At 35.1% G+C, this 19,864-nt stretch overlaps 1 protein-coding gene and 1 long non-coding RNA gene across 2 annotated transcripts; both read left to right on the top strand.

The window, feature by feature from the left end:
* The first annotated feature begins 1,239 nt into the window (after positions 1-1,239).
* On the top strand, positions 1,240-3,534 carry LOC113038661 (uncharacterized). The gene is made up of 3 exons (XR_003274803.1): positions 1,240-1,498; positions 1,910-2,005; positions 3,414-3,534. It is a non-coding gene; the product is annotated as an uncharacterized LOC113038661 (long non-coding RNA).
* A 2,627-nt stretch (positions 3,535-6,161) lies between these two features.
* LOC113038655 (probetacellulin-like) lies at positions 6,162-10,342 on the top strand. The gene is made up of 6 exons (XM_026196251.1): positions 6,162-6,418; positions 6,830-6,925; positions 8,198-8,315; positions 8,393-8,539; positions 8,657-8,790; positions 9,819-10,342. The coding sequence occupies exons 1-5, from the start codon at positions 6,382-6,384 to the stop codon at positions 8,787-8,789; spliced, it is 531 nt and encodes a 176-aa protein (XP_026052036.1). The 5' UTR covers positions 6,162-6,381; the 3' UTR covers position 8,790; positions 9,819-10,342.
* Positions 10,343-19,864: the final 9,522 nt, after the last annotated feature.

Below are 19,864 nucleotides of genomic sequence, written 5' to 3'. Positions count from 1 at the left end.
TGATATTTTGTTTTATTTCATAATTATGAAGGTTTATCTCCTAAGTTTGACTTTTTTATGTCATAATTACGACTTGGTGTCTAATAATGTCATAATTTTTGCAGTAGTTGATAATTATTTTCAATGCATAAAATTTAACTTACTGTATATAATTGGCTGGTGAAAATTAATAATGTGCCTATATTTGTTTCATAAGTACTTTTTCTATACTGGTTCAATTCTTTAAATAAATAATATGCAATCCATCTGTACCGCTTTCTAAGCTCATTTTACTGAAAATCCTGGTTTGCATGGTTCTCTCATGAACGAGCGCAGTAAGCCCTGCGGTGTCTGTGCTAAGTTGAGCATGGCAGATGCTGAAGGGGTCGTTGTTTGCAGTGGCCCCTTGATAATACACGGCTTTGTGTGCGACGAGGAAGCAGACTCTGGCAACCTCTGCCAGTCAGACATCTTCTCCATCTCCCATGAGAAATCCCACGGCCAATGACACAAGTCCTCACTCCAGCAGTGTGCTGTGTCCACAGAGCCCTCTCAGCTTCATTAAGAGGCGCCGTCTGGAAACATGAGGGGATTTAGGCAGCGTCAGAGATTTAGGCAACCCCTATGGGCAACCCTGACTGAAGTATTTCTATACTAATGACCCGTGAACCGGGGAGTTTCGCACTTTTTGATGCCAAGGGCACACATATAGCCTATGACGTTAATTTTCTCCTTAATATAATATGTGACACATTAATTTTGGCCACTGTGAATTTTTTTCTCTTAAAAAGGTTTTATTTTTTTATAAAAAGGTGTCAAAGTTGGTGCTCCTCTACTTCAAGATATTATTGTGTGATGCTGGGTCATTGATTTTTTCAGCACTCAATAAAAATCTTTATTTTACTGAACACGTTTATATATTTGTATGTGTGTGTGTGTTTAACAAAAATGTAATATAATGTTTATAATTTAATTAATTTAATTTAACGTTTCACTGAGGTAAAGATAAAATGTAATGTACAAATTAATCTGTTTATCTGTGATTGAAAAAAAAAAATGGTTTTGCAATGTAGGCCTAAGCATCATAAAATATTTAAATACTGTTGGCTATGTATTAATTAATATATCAACATTCACATGCCATTATATATGCTCTATACAATATAAATCCTTTACCTGCTAAAAGTTAAACATCTTTGCTGGTCTAAATTAAATCAAAAGCCCTTGGTAAATGTTCATACACACATTAAGGCGGAGAAAACTCGCTAGCTCCTCCCACACACGGCTCAATAATCACCAGCCGAGCTGTCACTCCCCTCTTAACTTGAGAAAACCCCAAGGTAAACTTTAGGAAGAGGGCTGAAAGTTTTTAGCAACTGAATGTAGTCGTTTAATAAAATAATCGCTGCAAAATGAACGACATGACATCTGAAGCAACACGAGGAATGAAGTCTTCGCTTTGACGCGCAACGCAACGTAAAAATGGACGGGACGCGCAGGTTCATTTTGGGAATACTAGGTACTACTATCCACCATTGTTGGTTTATTCAACGCCTTTCTCCTTTCGTTTGCTATAGCACATTTTACGACACTGCAGATTGTAGTAGTACCCGTTTGCCAACTTTTCCTTCTTTGAATAGTCCTTTATTCACTTGTATTTATGAATGTGCTCGTGACATCAGCAGCGGGTGCGTCTTTGCTTTAGTTTAGTGTCTGTTCTTCTTTATAGTACTCTGAAAGTTTCTATTTTTAGCACTGGAAGTTAGTTTAGCGCATTAGAAGACATTCCTATTGGTTCAAAGTGTAACCACAATCAAAAGGCCTGTCTAATCCAGTATAACATTTGCCTGGAATGCTGCAAAGCACTTTAATGCCAGAGTTGTGGGACATGCTTGGTTCCACCTGTGATTTGTTTGTTGTGTGCCCTCAGCTGTTGTCCTATGCAAATACTCCCAAGCTGAATGGAATACCACAAATACACCAGCGAATAGGACTGTGTCCTGTGATCTACATGACAACTGCACAGGTAAAAACCATTGGCACCCCTTATAAAAAAATACACGAACCAAGCCTTCAATATTTTCCATATGATTCGCCCACACTTCATGCAGAAAGCATATTTTGCTGCTTTGCTAAGGTTCGACTACCACTAACTTTGTAGACATGAGATGTAACACTGTGTTTGCCCCTGTTGTGTTATAAAAAACAGGCTTCCCCTGGGCATGACATGAAAGTCTTGATAGCCTGACCACCTGCTGAAGAGATCAATAGGATATTAAATGAAATATATTTTTCATGGCATGAAAAAGTTTCACTGGTGTTACTTGAGCACCGCAAAATTCTGCCAAATGCATTTGCTTAACATGAGGCATATTCTAATCTGTTCACTGGGGAAAATTGGCCTGTTATGAAAATAACCCTGCTTCTTAGTCCCTTTTAAGCCTTGTAATTGTATTAAAGAAGCGATCACGCTCCCAAGCTCAAGTTTAGCATCTCTGTATAGCAGGTAATGCTCTCTGACTGAACTCGGATCATGTTACATGTGGCCAGAGGTTTGTAATAGATCCTTTTCCATTCAACTTTTAGTTCATTCTGAAGTCAAAGCTCAAATTTCAGTGTTTGTAGACCAGTCTCTTTTCTTCCTCAATCCTTTGAACTGAGTTTGGCCTTTACACTTGGCTCGTAATGAGATGGGTAATAGTGTCAATGAGTAAATGCACCACCATGGCTATGTTATATATTTAATGGATATTATGTTAATTATTTTAGTTATATTAGTGTGTGTGTGTGTGTGTGTATATATATATATATATATATATATAATGTGTGTGAATGTATGTATGTATGTTTTTTTTAAAGCATTATATTGATAGACATTGGATATTTATTGTGCATGTTAATTTTAACCATATTCTTTTACATTTTTTTTATGACTAAATGCACAAATTTTCAACATTAAGTTGATTCAAAGTGACAGTTAATGTCTTTCTGTTCATCAAAAAGGTCTACAGAAACTTTAATATATTAGATTTATTTCTGAAGGATCATGTAAATTCAGCTTTGCCATCAGAATAAGTGACGTTTGAAAATATATGAAAATACAGCAGAAAAACAGTTATTTTTAATTGTAATAATATTTCACACTGTTACTGTTTGTACCATTTTTGATTAAATAAATAAATAAAAGCATTTGTGCTACAGTCAGCTGAGACTGGCCAACAGAGTCTTTATTCAAGGTAATGTCTCATGACATGTACAATGCAGTCATGTTACACTACACTTACTTTATATTTATTACCTCATATTAGAAAGACTACACAGAATAGTCAGCTTTTTATACATTTTAACCTAAAATTGAAGCCATTCGACTAATTATGCATCAAACTATTGTAGTAACAAGACTGTTAAATCCAACTTTTTTGTCCATTTTGTAGGTCAGTCAAATTGAATGGACAAGTGCTGAGGATGGTGGATGACCGAACACTTCCTCCACTGAAGGGAAGTGAGCTGCCGCCTGGAGAACGCATCAAGCTGCCTGGGTTCTCATTTGCATTCTATGTTTCTGATTGAAGCAGAAGCGCCGGTATGCAAATGAGCTCTCATAAAGAATCAGGGACACAAAATGTGTGATGACAAGAGATACTATTTTATGTGAGGGAACTTTACACTTGAAAGAAATTAATCAGTTTCGTATTATATTATCACTGTTTTATTATTTATGAAATTCATATTTATTGCAAATATCAAGCTGTAGCCAAAAAGAACTTGTTTTATACTTCATGAACAACATGCACTGGGTTTAATCTATTTTATTTTGAAATAAACCGATTTTAATCAAAGTGCTCATTTGTCAGGACATTTAGTTTGACAAGTTGAAGTGATCCATTATTTTCCAGCACTCTGTGCTTATAGCAGTCAAACCTTTTGATTCTTAGTCATTTTCTGTCTTTGTGATTCAAATCTGTGTGTGTGTGTGTGTGTGTGTGTGTGTGTGTGTGTGTGTGGTCAGCTAAATTTAAAGATGTATTATAAAATGATTGAGACATTTAAGAATCCTCTCAAAGAGTAGACAAAAGAGGTCTCATTGCACTTCTCTCTCAGCGTGTGATGATTGTAGCAGAAAGTCTGTATTAGACGACAAATGAAACATCTGTGATATCTTAAGTGAGAACACAGCTGGTAGAAATACAGATCAATATTCCTTGACTGGCTGCTTGTGTAATCTGTGAAAAAAATTGATTTATTTTCATGTAGAGGAGGATTGAAATTTTATATAATCATTTAACTACCATTTCAACTGATTGAAAAAGCATGGAAAAGTCATCAAAACCTCATCTAAAATAAACCACCAGCATATAGATTGTACTCAAAAGGAAAGCTGTTTTTGTAAAGTAATGACAGCAGTTTTGTTTAACCAGCCACCTGTTAATAGCACATTATTGAACATTTGATTTGCTCAATGCCTACTTGGGGTCTTTAGTGGACAAAACCCTGCAGTGGGGTATTTTTTCCACCTGGTGGCGATGTTTACTGCTGTTGAGAGGCTGAATCGGAATATAATCCACATTACATAACGTTATGAATGTAGACCACAAGCTTTATTCATTGTTGGTGATTTTCAGTATTGTGAGGTTCTAGTTTGGGATAAATACTTATTATTTATATATATATACACTGTAAATAAGGAAGCTTATGATTTTTTTTTGGTATATCCCAATTATTACATAAAATTTTGAAATTAAGAGATTGACAAATAGTAGAAGTCGTTCAATTTAATATAATTGTGTCTATTTATGTCATAATTATGACTGTCTCATAATATTTTACCTCTGAATTTTTGCTCATGTCATACTTATTCACTCCTAATTTTAGGTTATGTCATAACTATGACTTTCTATCTCAATTTTCACACAATTACTAATATCATTATTTGTTTTTTGATATTTTGTTTTTATTTCATAATTATGAAGGTTTATCTCCTAAGTTTGACTTTTTTATGTCATAATTACGACTTGGTGTCTAATAATGTCATAATTTTTGCAGTAGTTGATAATTATTTTCAATGCATAAAATTTAACTTACTGTATATAATTGGCTGGTGAAAATTAATAATGTGCCTATATTTGTTTCATAAGTACTTTTTCTATTACTGGTTCAATTCTTAAATAAATAATATGCAATCCATCTGTACCGCTTTCTAAGCTCATTTTACTGAAAATCCTGGTTTGCATGGTTCTCTCATGAACGAGCGCAGTAAGCCCTGCGGTGTCTGTGCTAAGTTGAGCATGGCAGATGCTGAAGGGGTCGTTGTTTGCAGTGGCCCCTTGATAATACACGGCTTGTGTGCGACGAGGAGAGCAGACTCTGGCAACCTCTGCCAGTCAGACATCTTCTCCATCTCCCATGAGAAATCCCACGGCCAATGACCACAAGTCCTCACTCCAGCAGTGTGCTGTGTCCACAGAGCCCTCTCAGCTTCATTAAGAGGCGCCGTCTGGAAACATGAGGGGATTTAGGCAGCGTCAGAGATTTAGGCAACCCCTATGGGCAACCCTGACTGAAGTATTTCTATACTAATGACCCCGTGAACCGGGGAGTTTCGCACTTTTTGATGCCAAGGGCACACATATAGCCTATGACGTTAATTTTCTCCTTAATATAATATGTGACACATTAATTTTGGCCACTGTGAATTTTTTTCTCTTAAAAAGGTTTTATTTTTTTATAAAAAGGTGTCAAAGTTGGTGCTCCTCTACTTCAAGATATTATTGTGTGATGCTGGGTCATTGATTTTTTCAGCACTCAATAAAAATCTTTATTTTACTGAACACGTTTATATATTTGTATGTGTGTGTGTGTTTAACAAAAATGTAATATAATGTTTATAATTTAATTAATTTAATTTAACGTTTCACTGAGGTAAAGATAAAATGTAATGTACAAATTAATCTGTTTATCTGTGATTGAAAAAAAAAATGGTTTTGCAATGTAGGCCTAAGCATCATAAAATATTTAAATACTGTTGGCTATGTATTAATTAATATATCAACATTCACATGCCATTATATATGCTCTATACAATATAAATCCTTTACCTGCTAAAAGTTAAACATCTTTGCTGGTCTAAATTAAATCAAAAGCCCTTGGTAAATGTTCATACACACATTAAGGCGGAGAAAACTCGCTAGCTCCTCCCACACACGGCTCAATAATCACCAGCCGAGCTGTCACTCCCCTCTTAACTTGAGAAAACCCCAAGGTAAACTTTAGGAAGAGGGCTGAAAGTTTTTAGCAACTGAATGTAGTCGTTTTAATAAAATAATCGCTGCAAAATGAACGACATGACATCTGAAGCAACACGAGGAATGAAGTCTTCGCTTTGACGCGCAACGCAACGTAAAAATGGACGGGACGCGCAGGTTCATTTTGGGAATACTAGGTACTACTATCCACCATTGTTGGTTTATTCAACGCCTTTCTCCTTTCGTTTGCTATAGCACATTTTACGACACTGCAGATTGTAGTAGTACCCGTTTGCCAACTTTTCCTTCTTTGAATAGTCCTTTATTCACTTGTATTTATGAATGTGCTCGTGACATCAGCAGCGGGTGCGTCTTTGCTTTAGTTTAGTGTCTGTCTTCTTTTATAGTACTCTGAAAGTTTCTATTTTTAGCACTGGAAGTTAGTTTAGCGCATTAGAAGACATTCCTATTGGTTCAAAGTGTAACCACAATCAAAAGGCCTGTCTAATCCAGTATAACATTTGCCTGGAATGCTGCAAAGCACTTTAATGCCAGAGTTGTGGGACATGCTTGGTTCCACCTGTGATTTGTTTGTTGTGTGCCCTCAGCTGTTGTCCTATGCAAATACTCCCAAGCTGAATGGAATACCACAAATACACCAGCGAATAGGACTGTGTCCTGTGATCTACATGACAACTGCACAGGTAAAAACCATTGGCACCCCTTATAAAAAAATACACGAACCAAGCCTTCAATATTTTCCATATGATTCGCCCACACTTCATGCAGAAAGCATATTTTGCTGCTTTGCTAAGGTTCGACTACCACTAACTTTGTAGACATGAGATGTAACACTGTGTTTGCCCCTGTTGTGTTATAAAAAACAGGCTTCCCCTGGGCATGACATGAAAGTCTTGATAGCCTGACCACCTGCTGAAGAGATCAATAGGATATTAAATGAAATATATTTTTCATGGCATGAAAAAGTTTCACTGGTGTTACTTGAGCACCGCAAAATTCTGCCAAATGCATTTGCTTAACATGAGGCATATTCTAATCTGTTCACTGGGGAAAATTGGCCTGTTATGAAAATAACCCTGCTTCTTAGTCCCTTTTAAGCCTTGTAATTGTATTAAAGAAGCGATCACGCTCCCAAGCTCAAGTTTAGCATCTCTGTATAGCAGGTAATGCTCTCTGACTGAACTCGGATCATGTTACATGTGGCCAGAGGTTGTAATAAGATCCTTTTCCATTCAACTTTTAGTTCATTCTGAAGTCAAAGCTCAAATTTCAGTGTTTGTAGACCAGTCTCTTTTCTTCCTCAATCCTTTGAACTGAGTTTGGCCTTTACACTTGGCTCGTAATGAGATGGGTAATAGTGTCAATGAGTAAATGCACCACCATGGCTATGTTATATATTTAATGGATATTATGTTAATTATTTTAGTTATATTAGTGTGTGTGTGTGTGTGTGTATATATATATATATATATATATATATATGTGTGTGAATGTATGTATGTATGTTTTTTTAAAGCATTATATTGATAGACATTGGATATTTATTGTGCATGTTAATTTTAACCATATTCTTTTACATTTTTTTTATGACTAAATGCACAAATTTTCAACATTAAGTTGATTCAAAGTGACAGTTAATGTCTTTCTGTTCATCAAAAAGGTCTACAGAAACTTTAATATATTAGATTTATTTCTGAAGGATCATGTAAATTCAGCTTTGCCATCAGAATAAGTGACGTTTGAAAATATATGAAAATACAGCAGAAAAACAGTTATTTTTAATTGTAATAATATTTCACACTGTTACTGTTTGTACCATTTTTGATTAAATAAATGCCACCTTGATGAGCATAGGAGACTTTCAGAAACATTAAAATATCTTATGGACCCTAAACTTGTGTATTGTACTGTTTGTGTTTAATGTTGATATGTAGCCCTGCTTTAAATCTTTGCAGGTTCAGATGATGACCACACATGGAGTGGACACTTCTCTAAATGTCCAAAAGAATACAAGCATTACTGTGTCCATGGTGTTTGCCGTTTTGTAAAGGCGCAAAACACCCCTTCATGCAGGTGAGACTTTGACCTGTCCATCCCTCAACCAATCAGGGCTCAAGAAAATGTTGAATAACTTGTTTGTTTTCATACAGATGTGAAACGGGATACATTGGCAGTCGGTGTGAATATCGTGATCTTGATCTCCGTGTTGAAGAACGAATGAAAATAGTCATCGCATGTGTGGTGGCAGGATTGGTCTTTCTCATTCTGCTTATTGTGTTCATATGCGTCTGTACACAGTGAGTAATGTGATACAGTATTTCATATTTTCATAGTCAGGGTTAGAAGAGTAAGTCTTGAGTGTTTTTTAACCTTCAGTGTCTGTCTTTTGCCCGTCTTCCTATCTTGTTTCACAGCAAACGATATAAACCATGTAGAAAAAAGAAGAGAAAAAAGGAAACAAGTGATGAAGATGAGAAGCTCAGTTCACTGAACATACATGAAGCTTTAACTGCTCCAGTCAACACATCCGACACAAATGATGTATGAAGTGAGTGTGTTTATTTCTTCTCTTGCATTATTCAGTTAAATTAACCATGTGGTGTGAACCAACAGCTCTCAAATGGTTCACTTGGATATTATTTTACATTGGATATCAAAAACAAATTCACAACATATTGTTTATCATATTATATATATATATATATATATATATATATATATATATATATATATATATATATATATATATATATATAATATGATATATCTAGTTCTATAATTTCATGCAATCTGCAAATAATAATTTACTGCATTAAATGCACTGTGGTCCGTACAGACCATGTTTATGATTGTAACAAGTGAACTCGTATTGAATTAGGTATGAGTCATACTTTCTGTTATCTTGCCTTGTTTTGTGCATGGTTTTTGAAAATGTTTACGAATATTGGCATCGGACCAAATTGGCCAGCTTCTATTAAAGGGATAGTACATCAAAGAATAAAAATACTGCTGTCCCTCAGGTTGTTCCAGATCTTTCTTCCTCTGGAACACAAAAGATGATAGTCTGAGACATGTTTTTCTTCTTTTTTTGGTCTATATAAGTCAATGGTCACCACAATGGTTGAGTTTCCAGGCTTTTTAGTGACTGCTCAAAATATCATAAAATTTGATTGGGTGTGTAAAATCAGAACAAGGGATTTTTTCCCTCTTTTTTTATAACTTATCTTAATTTTTTTACTGCTGACCCATCGCCACATCCTTTTTACATATCCAACAACACATCCATCTTAAATATTATCAAATTAAATGTATTTCCAATCCAATTAGAAAGTGATCTGCTCTCAAGCTCTATTAAACTGAACGGCAGTCTTTCCACACCATACAAGGACATTGACCTGTCAGCATTTTTGAAGTACACAGACAGCAGACTCTATAAGGGAAAGTATGGAAACAATAAGCAAACACTCTGTTTGATATGTGTGACTATTGTGACGCTGTTCAGAATTTGGTTGCCAGGCAGTCAGATCAACTTTTAATCTGCTCAAATAGATGGGTCTAATGATCTTTTTCTTTCAGTGAAACAGTGAAGTGATCCTGCCAGGGTTGGTAATGGCGTGATTGTGGTGTGGGGATGAGGACTCGTCCTGCCGTGTGATGAAAGCTGTGCTTTACAGTAATCCTGAGTGGACTTTAAATGAACTTTGAAGATATGGTGTGAAAGGCAACCTTTGCCATTTTCTGCGCTACAGTTTACCTCATTCTTCATGCCACAACTCCTTTTCACACTTTTCAGTAGAAAAGTCAGAGATGAACTGAACGTACATGCCTTCAGAATGGCTGTAATGATAATGTGTGTCATAATTCAAATAATTGAATAGGTGGCGTGCAATATGCTGAATGCAAACAAAGCCGATTTATATGAGTTTAATTATAAGTCTGTTTATATTGCATATGATGCACAGACTATTAAAAAAGGTTACCATATTTTAGGTTTGATAGATGCTAAGGTTTTAAGTTAAATTGTTATATTGACAGTTTCGATGGTTTCTGGAAGCAGTTCTCCCGATATTAACGGACCTAAACTTTCTCTTATCTTTGATTTATTTATTAACGTGTATAGAAAATGCTTTAGTTTGTTTGGTGTTAAAAGAGTATATTTAAAATTATGAAATTACCATTAATGTGTATTTTTGTCTTTTATTTAGTTTTTTAGTTTTTTTTTTTTTTTTTTTTTTGAGAGAGAGAGAGAAAGAGAGCTAAGTATTAGCCATAAAAAATAAAATGTTTGTAAATCATGTTTGGTTAAAAAAAATATTTGTAAATGAACAACAATTGTTTTTGTTTGTTTATTTTTAGATGAAAAAGATAAAACGTTGATGTATTTTTGTTAAGTACAGTTTGGAGATACTTGATAAGGACAAACTTTATTGATAAAGTTAGAAGTATGTTGCACATATTTTTCAGACCCCCCCCCCCCCCCCCCCCCCCCCGGATGGTAAGCACTAAAATACTTGAGATTTTCTTTAAATGCAAAGCTGTATTTACTTCTTACCATAAAATGCCTTTTTGAACTCGCTCATGTCAGTATTTTTATTACTGCAATGATACACAAGAAAATGTAATTTCAGTGGGTCTACCAGTGGTTTTAAAAATTGATTTTTGTGGGACTGTAAATGCGTGCATTGTGTTCTGTAAACAAGTTGAATGTGGCACATGATCATTTCTTCACACCAAAGTGTAAAATGTGCAAAGGTGCTTAGCTAGAATAAACTGTCTACCAATCCTGTTCCTGCTTTACAGTTTGTTTTTTGCCCTAGTTACAGCTGCCCTCAAAAATCCAGTCTGCGGGATTATTTAACCTTTATCATTATAGATAAAGCTTTGAAGAGCCGTCTTGTCTTAAGAATTTTTATTACTCATAAATGTTTGAATCCTCCGTGTGGGCTGAAGCCAGTAGAAACTGGCTGGTGTGACCATCACGAACGGACCTCGTGTTTCAAGAACGGCCATAAATAGCTTGCCTTTGCCTGATGTCATGGGTTGGAGAACGACAGGAATCCAGCACCTCTGTTGGTGGGTTCTCATGAGGCAGATGTTTTTCCATGATGTTTATCAAAGCTGCGTCAAATGTTGCATCAGAATATCACTTAACCCGACGACTGTACACAAGCCTGCTTTTAAACCTACAGAGATTTTAAAATTGTTTTAGTTGCAAGATGTAAAGGCTGTGGTAGATTATATGAAGATCTGAGAGCCTTTTGAGCATCTGTTCCACCTAGTATAGCAAAGACTTGGGACAAATGTGTCCTTCAGCTGAATTTTCCTTGAACTAAAGCAGCAGGAAACGAAAGCGTATAGGTGTGTTTCAAAGAAAATGAAATGGGTAACCGATACAACACTCTTTCAGCAGCAGATAAGGGTGTCACTCTGATCTCACCATTTTCTCCAGGTCTTCTGAAGCCATATGATATCTTCATCAGTGACATGAACTCGAGAACTGGTCCTGTTTGTGAGAAAACATTTAGTTTTTGTGAACCGTTTCATTGTCAAACAGACTCAAAAGTCTTATGAATAGCTTTAAGGAGGGCTAGGTTTACAGTGAATAATCACTTAAATTAAGTGGTTGATATACTTTGGAAGACTTAAAATGCTGCTCATGAGTCATATGGACCGCTTTTATAAAATTTTTATGGTGTTTTTTGTCATTGTGGAACTTGACAGCCCATATCCTGATCATAGAGTCATTTTGTAGGCCAAAACCTGGAAACAAGTCAGCATTTTAACACTTAGGGTTCAATTGTTCCAAAGTCAGTGGGATTTTGTGTAAGTGTCTAAAATGATGTCTGTATTTACACAAACTCATGTTTTATTCTATGACATAATAGTCCATGTGACTAAAGTGGATCAACCATAATTTTATGAAGCTGCAAGAATACTTTTTGTGCGCAAAGAAAGCTAAAATAATGACTTTACGCAACCGTTCCTTCTCTTCTGTGTCAGTTGACATGCATTCAGAGGGGTGCCACAATGCAAAACAAAAAGTAAAATTACAGTTGAACCACTGATATGGACTATTTTAATGATGTCCTTGCTACATTTCTGGGTCGTGAACTTTTCAGTTGTGTTGCTGTCTATGCAGGGTCAGAAAGCTCTCGAATTATCAAGAAATATCTTATTTTGTGTTCTGAAGATGAATGAAGGTCTTATGGGTTTGGGACAACATGAGGATGAGTAATAAATGACAGAATTGTCATTTTTGGGTGAACTATCCCTTTAACCAACTAGGGTGTAGTTTATAGCTAAATTCTAACTTTTTAACTGCTTGCTGGTAGAAAAATCCAGTAACACTGTAGAATAGGGAACACTTATTCACTATTAACTATGACTTTTTCTTAATTTGCTGCTTATTAATAGGTAGTAAGGTGTTAATTGTTGTAGGATGAAGGATGTAGAATAAGGCAAAAATGTTCTTAATTAGTACTAATAAATGGCTTACATTCTAGTAATATGCATGCTAATAAGCAACTAGTAGTATCCAATAGGTTTTTTGTTGTTGCAGAAACCAGGGTGATGCTAACTTCCAAAATATGTCATCCTTCAGCAATCTATTGAAAATGATGCAGGAAATTCACCTTGTGTTCCAAGGAAGACATTAAATCATACAGGTCTGGAAGAGCATTCATTTTGGGTGAACACACTGCCATCTAGAGGACAACACAAGAAGTTCTTGTGCATCAAAGCGAACAGCATTTTGGATATTTTAAAAAAAGCTTACCCTTCCCTTGTCCCCAGTCAATCCCACAATAGAACTGATGTTTCACTGAGGGTGACAAACGGCAGTCAAATGTCTCTTCTCTCTTGCACTTGTCTTTCTCTACGGAGACGGCACATCTCATTATCACACCCAGAATCATGGAACAGCTGGATGTCCATCTGCTTTTTGTCAGAGAGCTGTGGAGAGCTTGACCAGGACCCGGCGTCAGACTTGTAGCAGGTGGCTTTGAGTAATTGACCATGCTTTGACCCAGCAGATTGGGATCCGGTCCATTTGGCAGACTCTAAATTGTGTGGTATAAACCTGGGTCTTTATATCATTCTCAAGGTCTTTTGAACTGGTCTTGACATGGTCTTAAAGGTGAATGATGTTTCATTCGTTCTCATGCTTCTAGTGTGAAACAGCATGTCTCACCACACATTATATAAGGACAAAGAAGAGACCTGCAGGAACAATTCACTACAATAACAAATAATCAATATGGAAATGGAGGTTTAAATTAAAAAGTCAAGGAGATTTGAAACTGCTGTGTTATTTTTATCCAATGATGTGAAACGGTTTTAAATGGAGTGTGTTTATGTCTCAACAAAAATGGCACAATGGAGGTGGTGCTGTCTTGACTGAAAATACCAAATATTAAAAAAGGGGTATGTGTAAACATAAACATTTGAAATAGAATTTGAAGCGTTTCTTGTTGGATAAATATTGTGAGCTTATATACTTGTACAGTTATGAGCTTTACAGCACCATGGAAATGCTGTTTATCTTTAGAGATAAATGATTCTGTGTTCTTTCACAATCACTTATAACTTGAAAATATGTCATTTATTATATAATTTTAGTAAGAAACAGAAAAGGAAAATATCTAAATCTATGGTTCTCAACCAGGAGCCCTTCATGAACTTCCAAAAAGGGCTGCAAGGTGACTTAATTATTGAATTATTTAAATATCAAAATAATTGAATGTAATTCAAATAGCTAAACATCAAAGTGTACACTTGCATATTACTTAAATTAAAATTTGTTGAAACTTCTAGTTAAGGCAAGTTAATTACTTTAATGGGGTGTCTATTTACACTAATTTCAATTTATTAACATTTTTAGTTTATATTATAAAAGTTTGTAATAGAAAACCAACTTTGGACATTTAATATTAACCAGTGCTTTGAAAATATCTTTGCTGAACAAAAAATTACTGAGGTACATGTGGGTTGTTGCAAACGATTAAAAAAATAACAACAGTCCATAATTTAAAAAATGGCATCCATGATAAATCATATGCCAATTGTACTATATATATATATATATATATATATATATATATATATATATATATATATATATATATATATATATATATATATATATATATAAATTATGTTATTTTGTCACTCTGTTTTTGTTTGACTCATCAAAGAACAATAATCACTAGCACTATAATCATTTATTCTGTAAATTGTTAAGCACATGGAACAAGGGGAATATGTTTTGCGATGTGAAGCATCAGAGAGCATTTTTAAACACATCCGTCATGCTATCACTCAATTACGAGGATGTCAGCTGCAGAGTTGACTTTGTGTGTGAGCAGCTGGGGCCGTTTTTAGTTTGCTTCTCATAAAAGCCTTTATAGCCAGCGTCATATTCAAACAGGAACTGGCCATGTAAGTCATAGAGCCATACGCATTCACAATTCACATCAAGCTATGCTTATTTCAGTCAAGGTAAAATTCATTGTCTGTTTGTTGAAGTGTTTTTGAGATGGCTTCATTTTGCTGAAAGCACAGACTGACAATGCCTTGCTCTCTTTTGTCTGCTTTCTGTTTCTGTCTGAAATTCACCCAGACATTTTATAGCTTACATGAATGCACCCTGTGGTATATAGTAATGCCACAATCTGATTCACCTCTGTGTTTGTGAATGGTACAAAGGAAGCTGAACAGAACATGTGGAGCAACAGGGCACAACTGGAAAACCACATTTTCAGATTAGGACGTTGGACAATGTCTCAAAAACAAGACAATCTTCTTTGCCAAAACACTGACTGCTATTTTTTTGTATAGGAAACATTATTTCTATGTAATTGTTTGTGTTGACAATGTTAACAGGCATCATGTGGTGATATAATGAGATAGGTGTTGCTTATTATTTCTAATTGGCTCAGAAATCATGCTGGCAAGCAACTGAATAGACATCCATGTCGGATTTTTTACATGAATCGTGTTGGCCTGTATGAAGACATACAAATTTATTGCTATCCTTTAGTTTAAATATCATGAGGCATCCATGTACGCAGTCACATATTAAACTTGAGGCATAAACCCATGGAGTGACTGCTGGAGTTTAAATAAGTATTACCTTTCAACCATCATTCACCAGTACCTTTTATACAAGAACACAATATTACTGTTATTAATTATTTGTGGACTGGATTGTGAACTTTGGAATCGGTGATTAATAAGAATCAATTTTTGATCAGTTGTATCAATGATTCAGTGTTTTACTTGTTTTGTTCCTGAATGACTCAGCGTTTTTAATGAATAAAAACATTAATAAAACATTCATTTGTTTTTATCTAAAAAAAACAAACGCATCTTCCCCACAAACCTAATCCTACCCTTTGGTTATCATAATGAGTGACTTACTCATAAAGACAAAAACTTGCTAACAATCCTGCAAAAACCAGTGATGCAAACAGAAAAAGCTGTTTCGTAGTGCTGTTAATTAACATACATAAATAAATGTTCCTTTTATTTTGTAAACAAAATCATTCGGAAACGCAATTTACAAGTCTTTAGCGATTTCTTCAGTATTTTCTTTAAGATCATGAGGAACTCTTAGACTCATATTGTTTGTGTTTACAAATCAGAAACAGCTTGTTGGCTGTTTAATATAATACTAGATCAATAAAAAATAAAACACATACACACACGCACACAATGAAAGCCCTCGCAGAGCACAAGAATAGATAGATAGATAGATAGATAGATAGATAGATAGATAGATAGACCAGTGACCTGGTGACCCACAGCTTTCACACATATGTTATGTCAGCGTCTGAACATCCTCTCCTGCATCTCCACATCTGCTTTGATCTCAGCTCTGTCGGTGCAAAGATACTAATTGAAGGAAGATCTTTTAGCAGAACCAGACGTTCTAACTTCTCTCTTTCCATCATAGACGTGTGGGAGTGTTGCGTTGTGCGTCACTAGGCTGGTGAATTTTGTCTCTTTCCTTTATTACAACATGTTTCACACACAATTTTTTTTTGTCTCTGTTCCTTACAGAAAGGATGATGCAATCTTCCCTGAGGATCAAAAGCAGTCTGTTATCCAGCATCCTGACTCCTGCTGAAACTGGATGTAAAGAACAGTAGGAAAGAGGATCCCTTTAACTAGACAGACCTGCTTTGAAATTGTTCTTAAGACTCTTAATAGTTATTCTTATAGATGTTTTTCATTTTAACAAGCTTTGACTAATTTCTTGTCTCCTCCAACCACAGCCATCATCACAAAATTGAAGCAAGCCAAAGTACAGCTGCATGGAAATTATTGTTCACTGCGTCCTCTGTTGCTTTCATGTGATTATGTGGTTTAATGTTGCTTTTATGTGATGCACATACCACTGCCACCCCCATCGATGCACAGATGGAAACACAAAGAACATTATGTGACATAATCACTAAAGGCAAAAGGTGTTCATTGAAGCAGTGTGAGCTGAAATTTAAACACACAGGTGCGTGTGAAATTACCATATTGCATATTTTTTTCTAGTAATGTGATAGTAGTCAGGTATTTAATTTTCTTTTAATATCCACCGCATCATTGTAAGATACTAACAGTGAAAAATACAACAAAATTTCCTGAAATGAAAAGAGCTGGATTTTTGTTTTTATTTGATTTAATTCGATTTTAATACCCAGAGCATCTTTATAACACTGAAAAAACATCTGCAAAACCTTATAAAGTAATAAAACGAGTAGGACTGTCAACTGGCACAGTCTTTGATCCCTGCACAATGATTAATTAACTGTGCACAGAGGAGAATATTAAACACCCCTGCATGATGTCTGAACAGTGGACAGCATGAATAATCAAGAATATATAACTAATTTGAACAGTAGCCTTTATTTATACTCTCAACGCTATGCTCAGACATATCAAAAACTCCGCTCATGACAAAGGGAATTATTTTATTATTATACTAACATTATGTTCTAAAGTAGTTATGTGCATAAGAAAATCTAATTTTGAGTTAACAATATCATGCTTGCAATTGTTCAATATATGCTACAGACATCATAATTCAGCCGTGCATGACTGATGAAACATTTAGTTAAGGAAGAGAGAATGGTCATGCTATTGAACTCTTTTTTTAACCTAGAGAAAATGTAATCATAGGCAGGTCATTCTTAAATTACAGTAAGACCGCCCTGCTTAAATTACTGTCCTGTCTACATATAGTGCACATCAGTAAAAAGTCAGCCATCCTGATGTAGCATCTTTGACATTCTCTTATTAGTTAAAGATTATTACTGCCAGTTTAAATAATTGATCATTTTAAGTAATAAATTAATATAACATAGAAAAATTATAAATGATATATTTTCCCCATATCTGTGAATTACATAAGATGCATCTGTTCCCATTCAATTAGCATTTTATTTAGGCATTAAATTAGTTCATTTAAATATACCAGGTGGATTTTTTTGTTGAGCTAGTTATGAATTGATTCAGTTTCCACTTTATACAGTACAGACAGTAGCCTGCTTACAATCAATTTCAAATATTAAATGTAATACACCAGTGAATTACTTAATCAAAGCCTAAATGTCATATTCAGTGACATTTTCTCTTAAGCCTCTTATGTAAGTGTCTCTCCTGCAGTCGAGATGCACGAAAGGTTCTTCATAAAAACACAAGATCTCTACTGAGACATTTATCTCCTTCGAAGGAGCTGTGCAGTTTTTCGATGGAAAATACATATGAATGAGAATAGCGGAGGACATTTATAGAGCAGACTTGATATATTTTCATTAGGCATACTTTGACTGATTTCTTGTTCTCTGCTTGGCATTTGAAATGAGAGAATGACAGGAAGAAAGACAGGCTTCTTATTCTTATACTATTTATAATGTGAATAACTGAAAAAATACATGGCACACAACAGCCAGGCAAGATACCAGTCGTGATGTATAAAACTGAAGTGTGTTAAGTGGTCTGTATATAATCTCTGTGAAAGCCAGCTATACTGTGTGTCCTTGCAATGTTTCTTCTTGCACATAACTGGCACATGTAGTGTAGAAACAACTGATTCCCTGTTCTCTGCTTGGCCATTCAAAATGAATCCAATTACCAGCACTGAAGAATGTTTTGGCATCCAAACAATTCCATGTTGATTCTCTACATAACAAATACATTGCTTTGTTTTGGTTTTCCATAAATGATTTTGCATCTGTTTGTCATTGATTATATAATTCTTTAGATATGTACACAGTCTTATTGGTAATAATAGCTTTTGATTTTTGACTTAGCTTGAGAACAAACACACCTACATGTATAAATATCATACCTCATAATCAGCAGATGACAATGCTGTATTTTGGGACTCTTTGGGGATTATGTCTAAAATGTCAATCCTTATTGTGGAAATGAGCAACCTTTGTTCCTTTTCCTCTTCTTCTTCCTTTTTTTTTTTTGCTGTGCTACTTAACCACAAACATTGTTTCTAAGCAACCATGACAAGCAATATGTTCAAATGCTTTTTTTTTTAAAAAGCATTTTAGGGCATCGTAGGTGATGAGAAGCTTATTCCAAAAAGTAAACAACTTGCCTTTGTTGCCTTAGCATTTTAGCCAAATTTGAAGACTTTAACACATGTCCTTGAAAATCTATGATAAAAAAGCATATATTAGCTAGTTGATAAACTAACTAATATACAGTACAGACCAAAAGTTTGGACACACCTTCTCATTCAAAGAGTTTTCTTTATTTTCATGACTAGGAAAATTGTAGTCAGAAGGCATCAAGGGCTATTTGACCAAGAAGGAGAGTGATGGGGTGCTGCGCCAGATGACCTGGCCTCCACAGTCACTGGACCTGAACCCAATCGAGATGGTTTTGGGGTGAGCTGGACCGCAGACAGAAGGAAAAAGGACCAACAAGTGCTAAGCATCTCTCGGGGAACTCCTTCAAGACTGTTGGAAGACCATTTCAGGTGACTACCTCTTGAAGCTCATCAAGAGAATGCCAAGAGTGTGCAAAGCAGTAATCAAAGCAAAAGGTGGCTACTTTGAAGAACCTACAATATGACATATTTTCAGTTGTTTCACACTTTTTTGTTATGTATATAATTCCACATGTGTTAATTCATAGTTTTGATGCCTTCAGTGTGAATCTACAATTTTCATAGTCATGAAAATAAAGAAAACTCTTTGAACGAGAAGGTGTGTCCAAACTTTTGGTCTGTACTTTTTTTTTTTTTACTCAATAGTTGTGTATAGAGGAAATGTCAAAAAGAAAAACTTTAGTTTCTCATTGGAGCAATTATTCTACTCACTGACAACAAAATACTTTGTTGCACTGATTATATTACTGAGTTTCTAAACTCAAAGAAAGTGAAAATTAAGAGAGCTTGTCTTTTTTTTCCGGTGTCTGATTTCATTATGAGAGATGTGATCAAAATGACATGCCGCAAATGAATGAGATTCTTGTAAAGCAATTCATTCTGTGTGTGAAACGTCAGAGATGTCGAACACAAATAGGTGCTTTTGTGCTGAGCTGCATTCATTGAATTTACCAACTCAAATAAGACTTACATTAGTTAAATGACTGCTGAAGTCTCTTCTGTC

This window comes from Carassius auratus, chromosome 21 (assembly GCF_003368295.1).
Source record: "Carassius auratus strain Wakin chromosome 21, ASM336829v1, whole genome shotgun sequence".
In the NCBI taxonomy this organism is placed as follows: domain Eukaryota; kingdom Metazoa; phylum Chordata; class Actinopteri; order Cypriniformes; family Cyprinidae; genus Carassius; species Carassius auratus.
The sequence above is the reverse complement of the archived record's forward strand: the minus strand, read 5'-3'. Positions and strand labels throughout refer to the sequence as shown.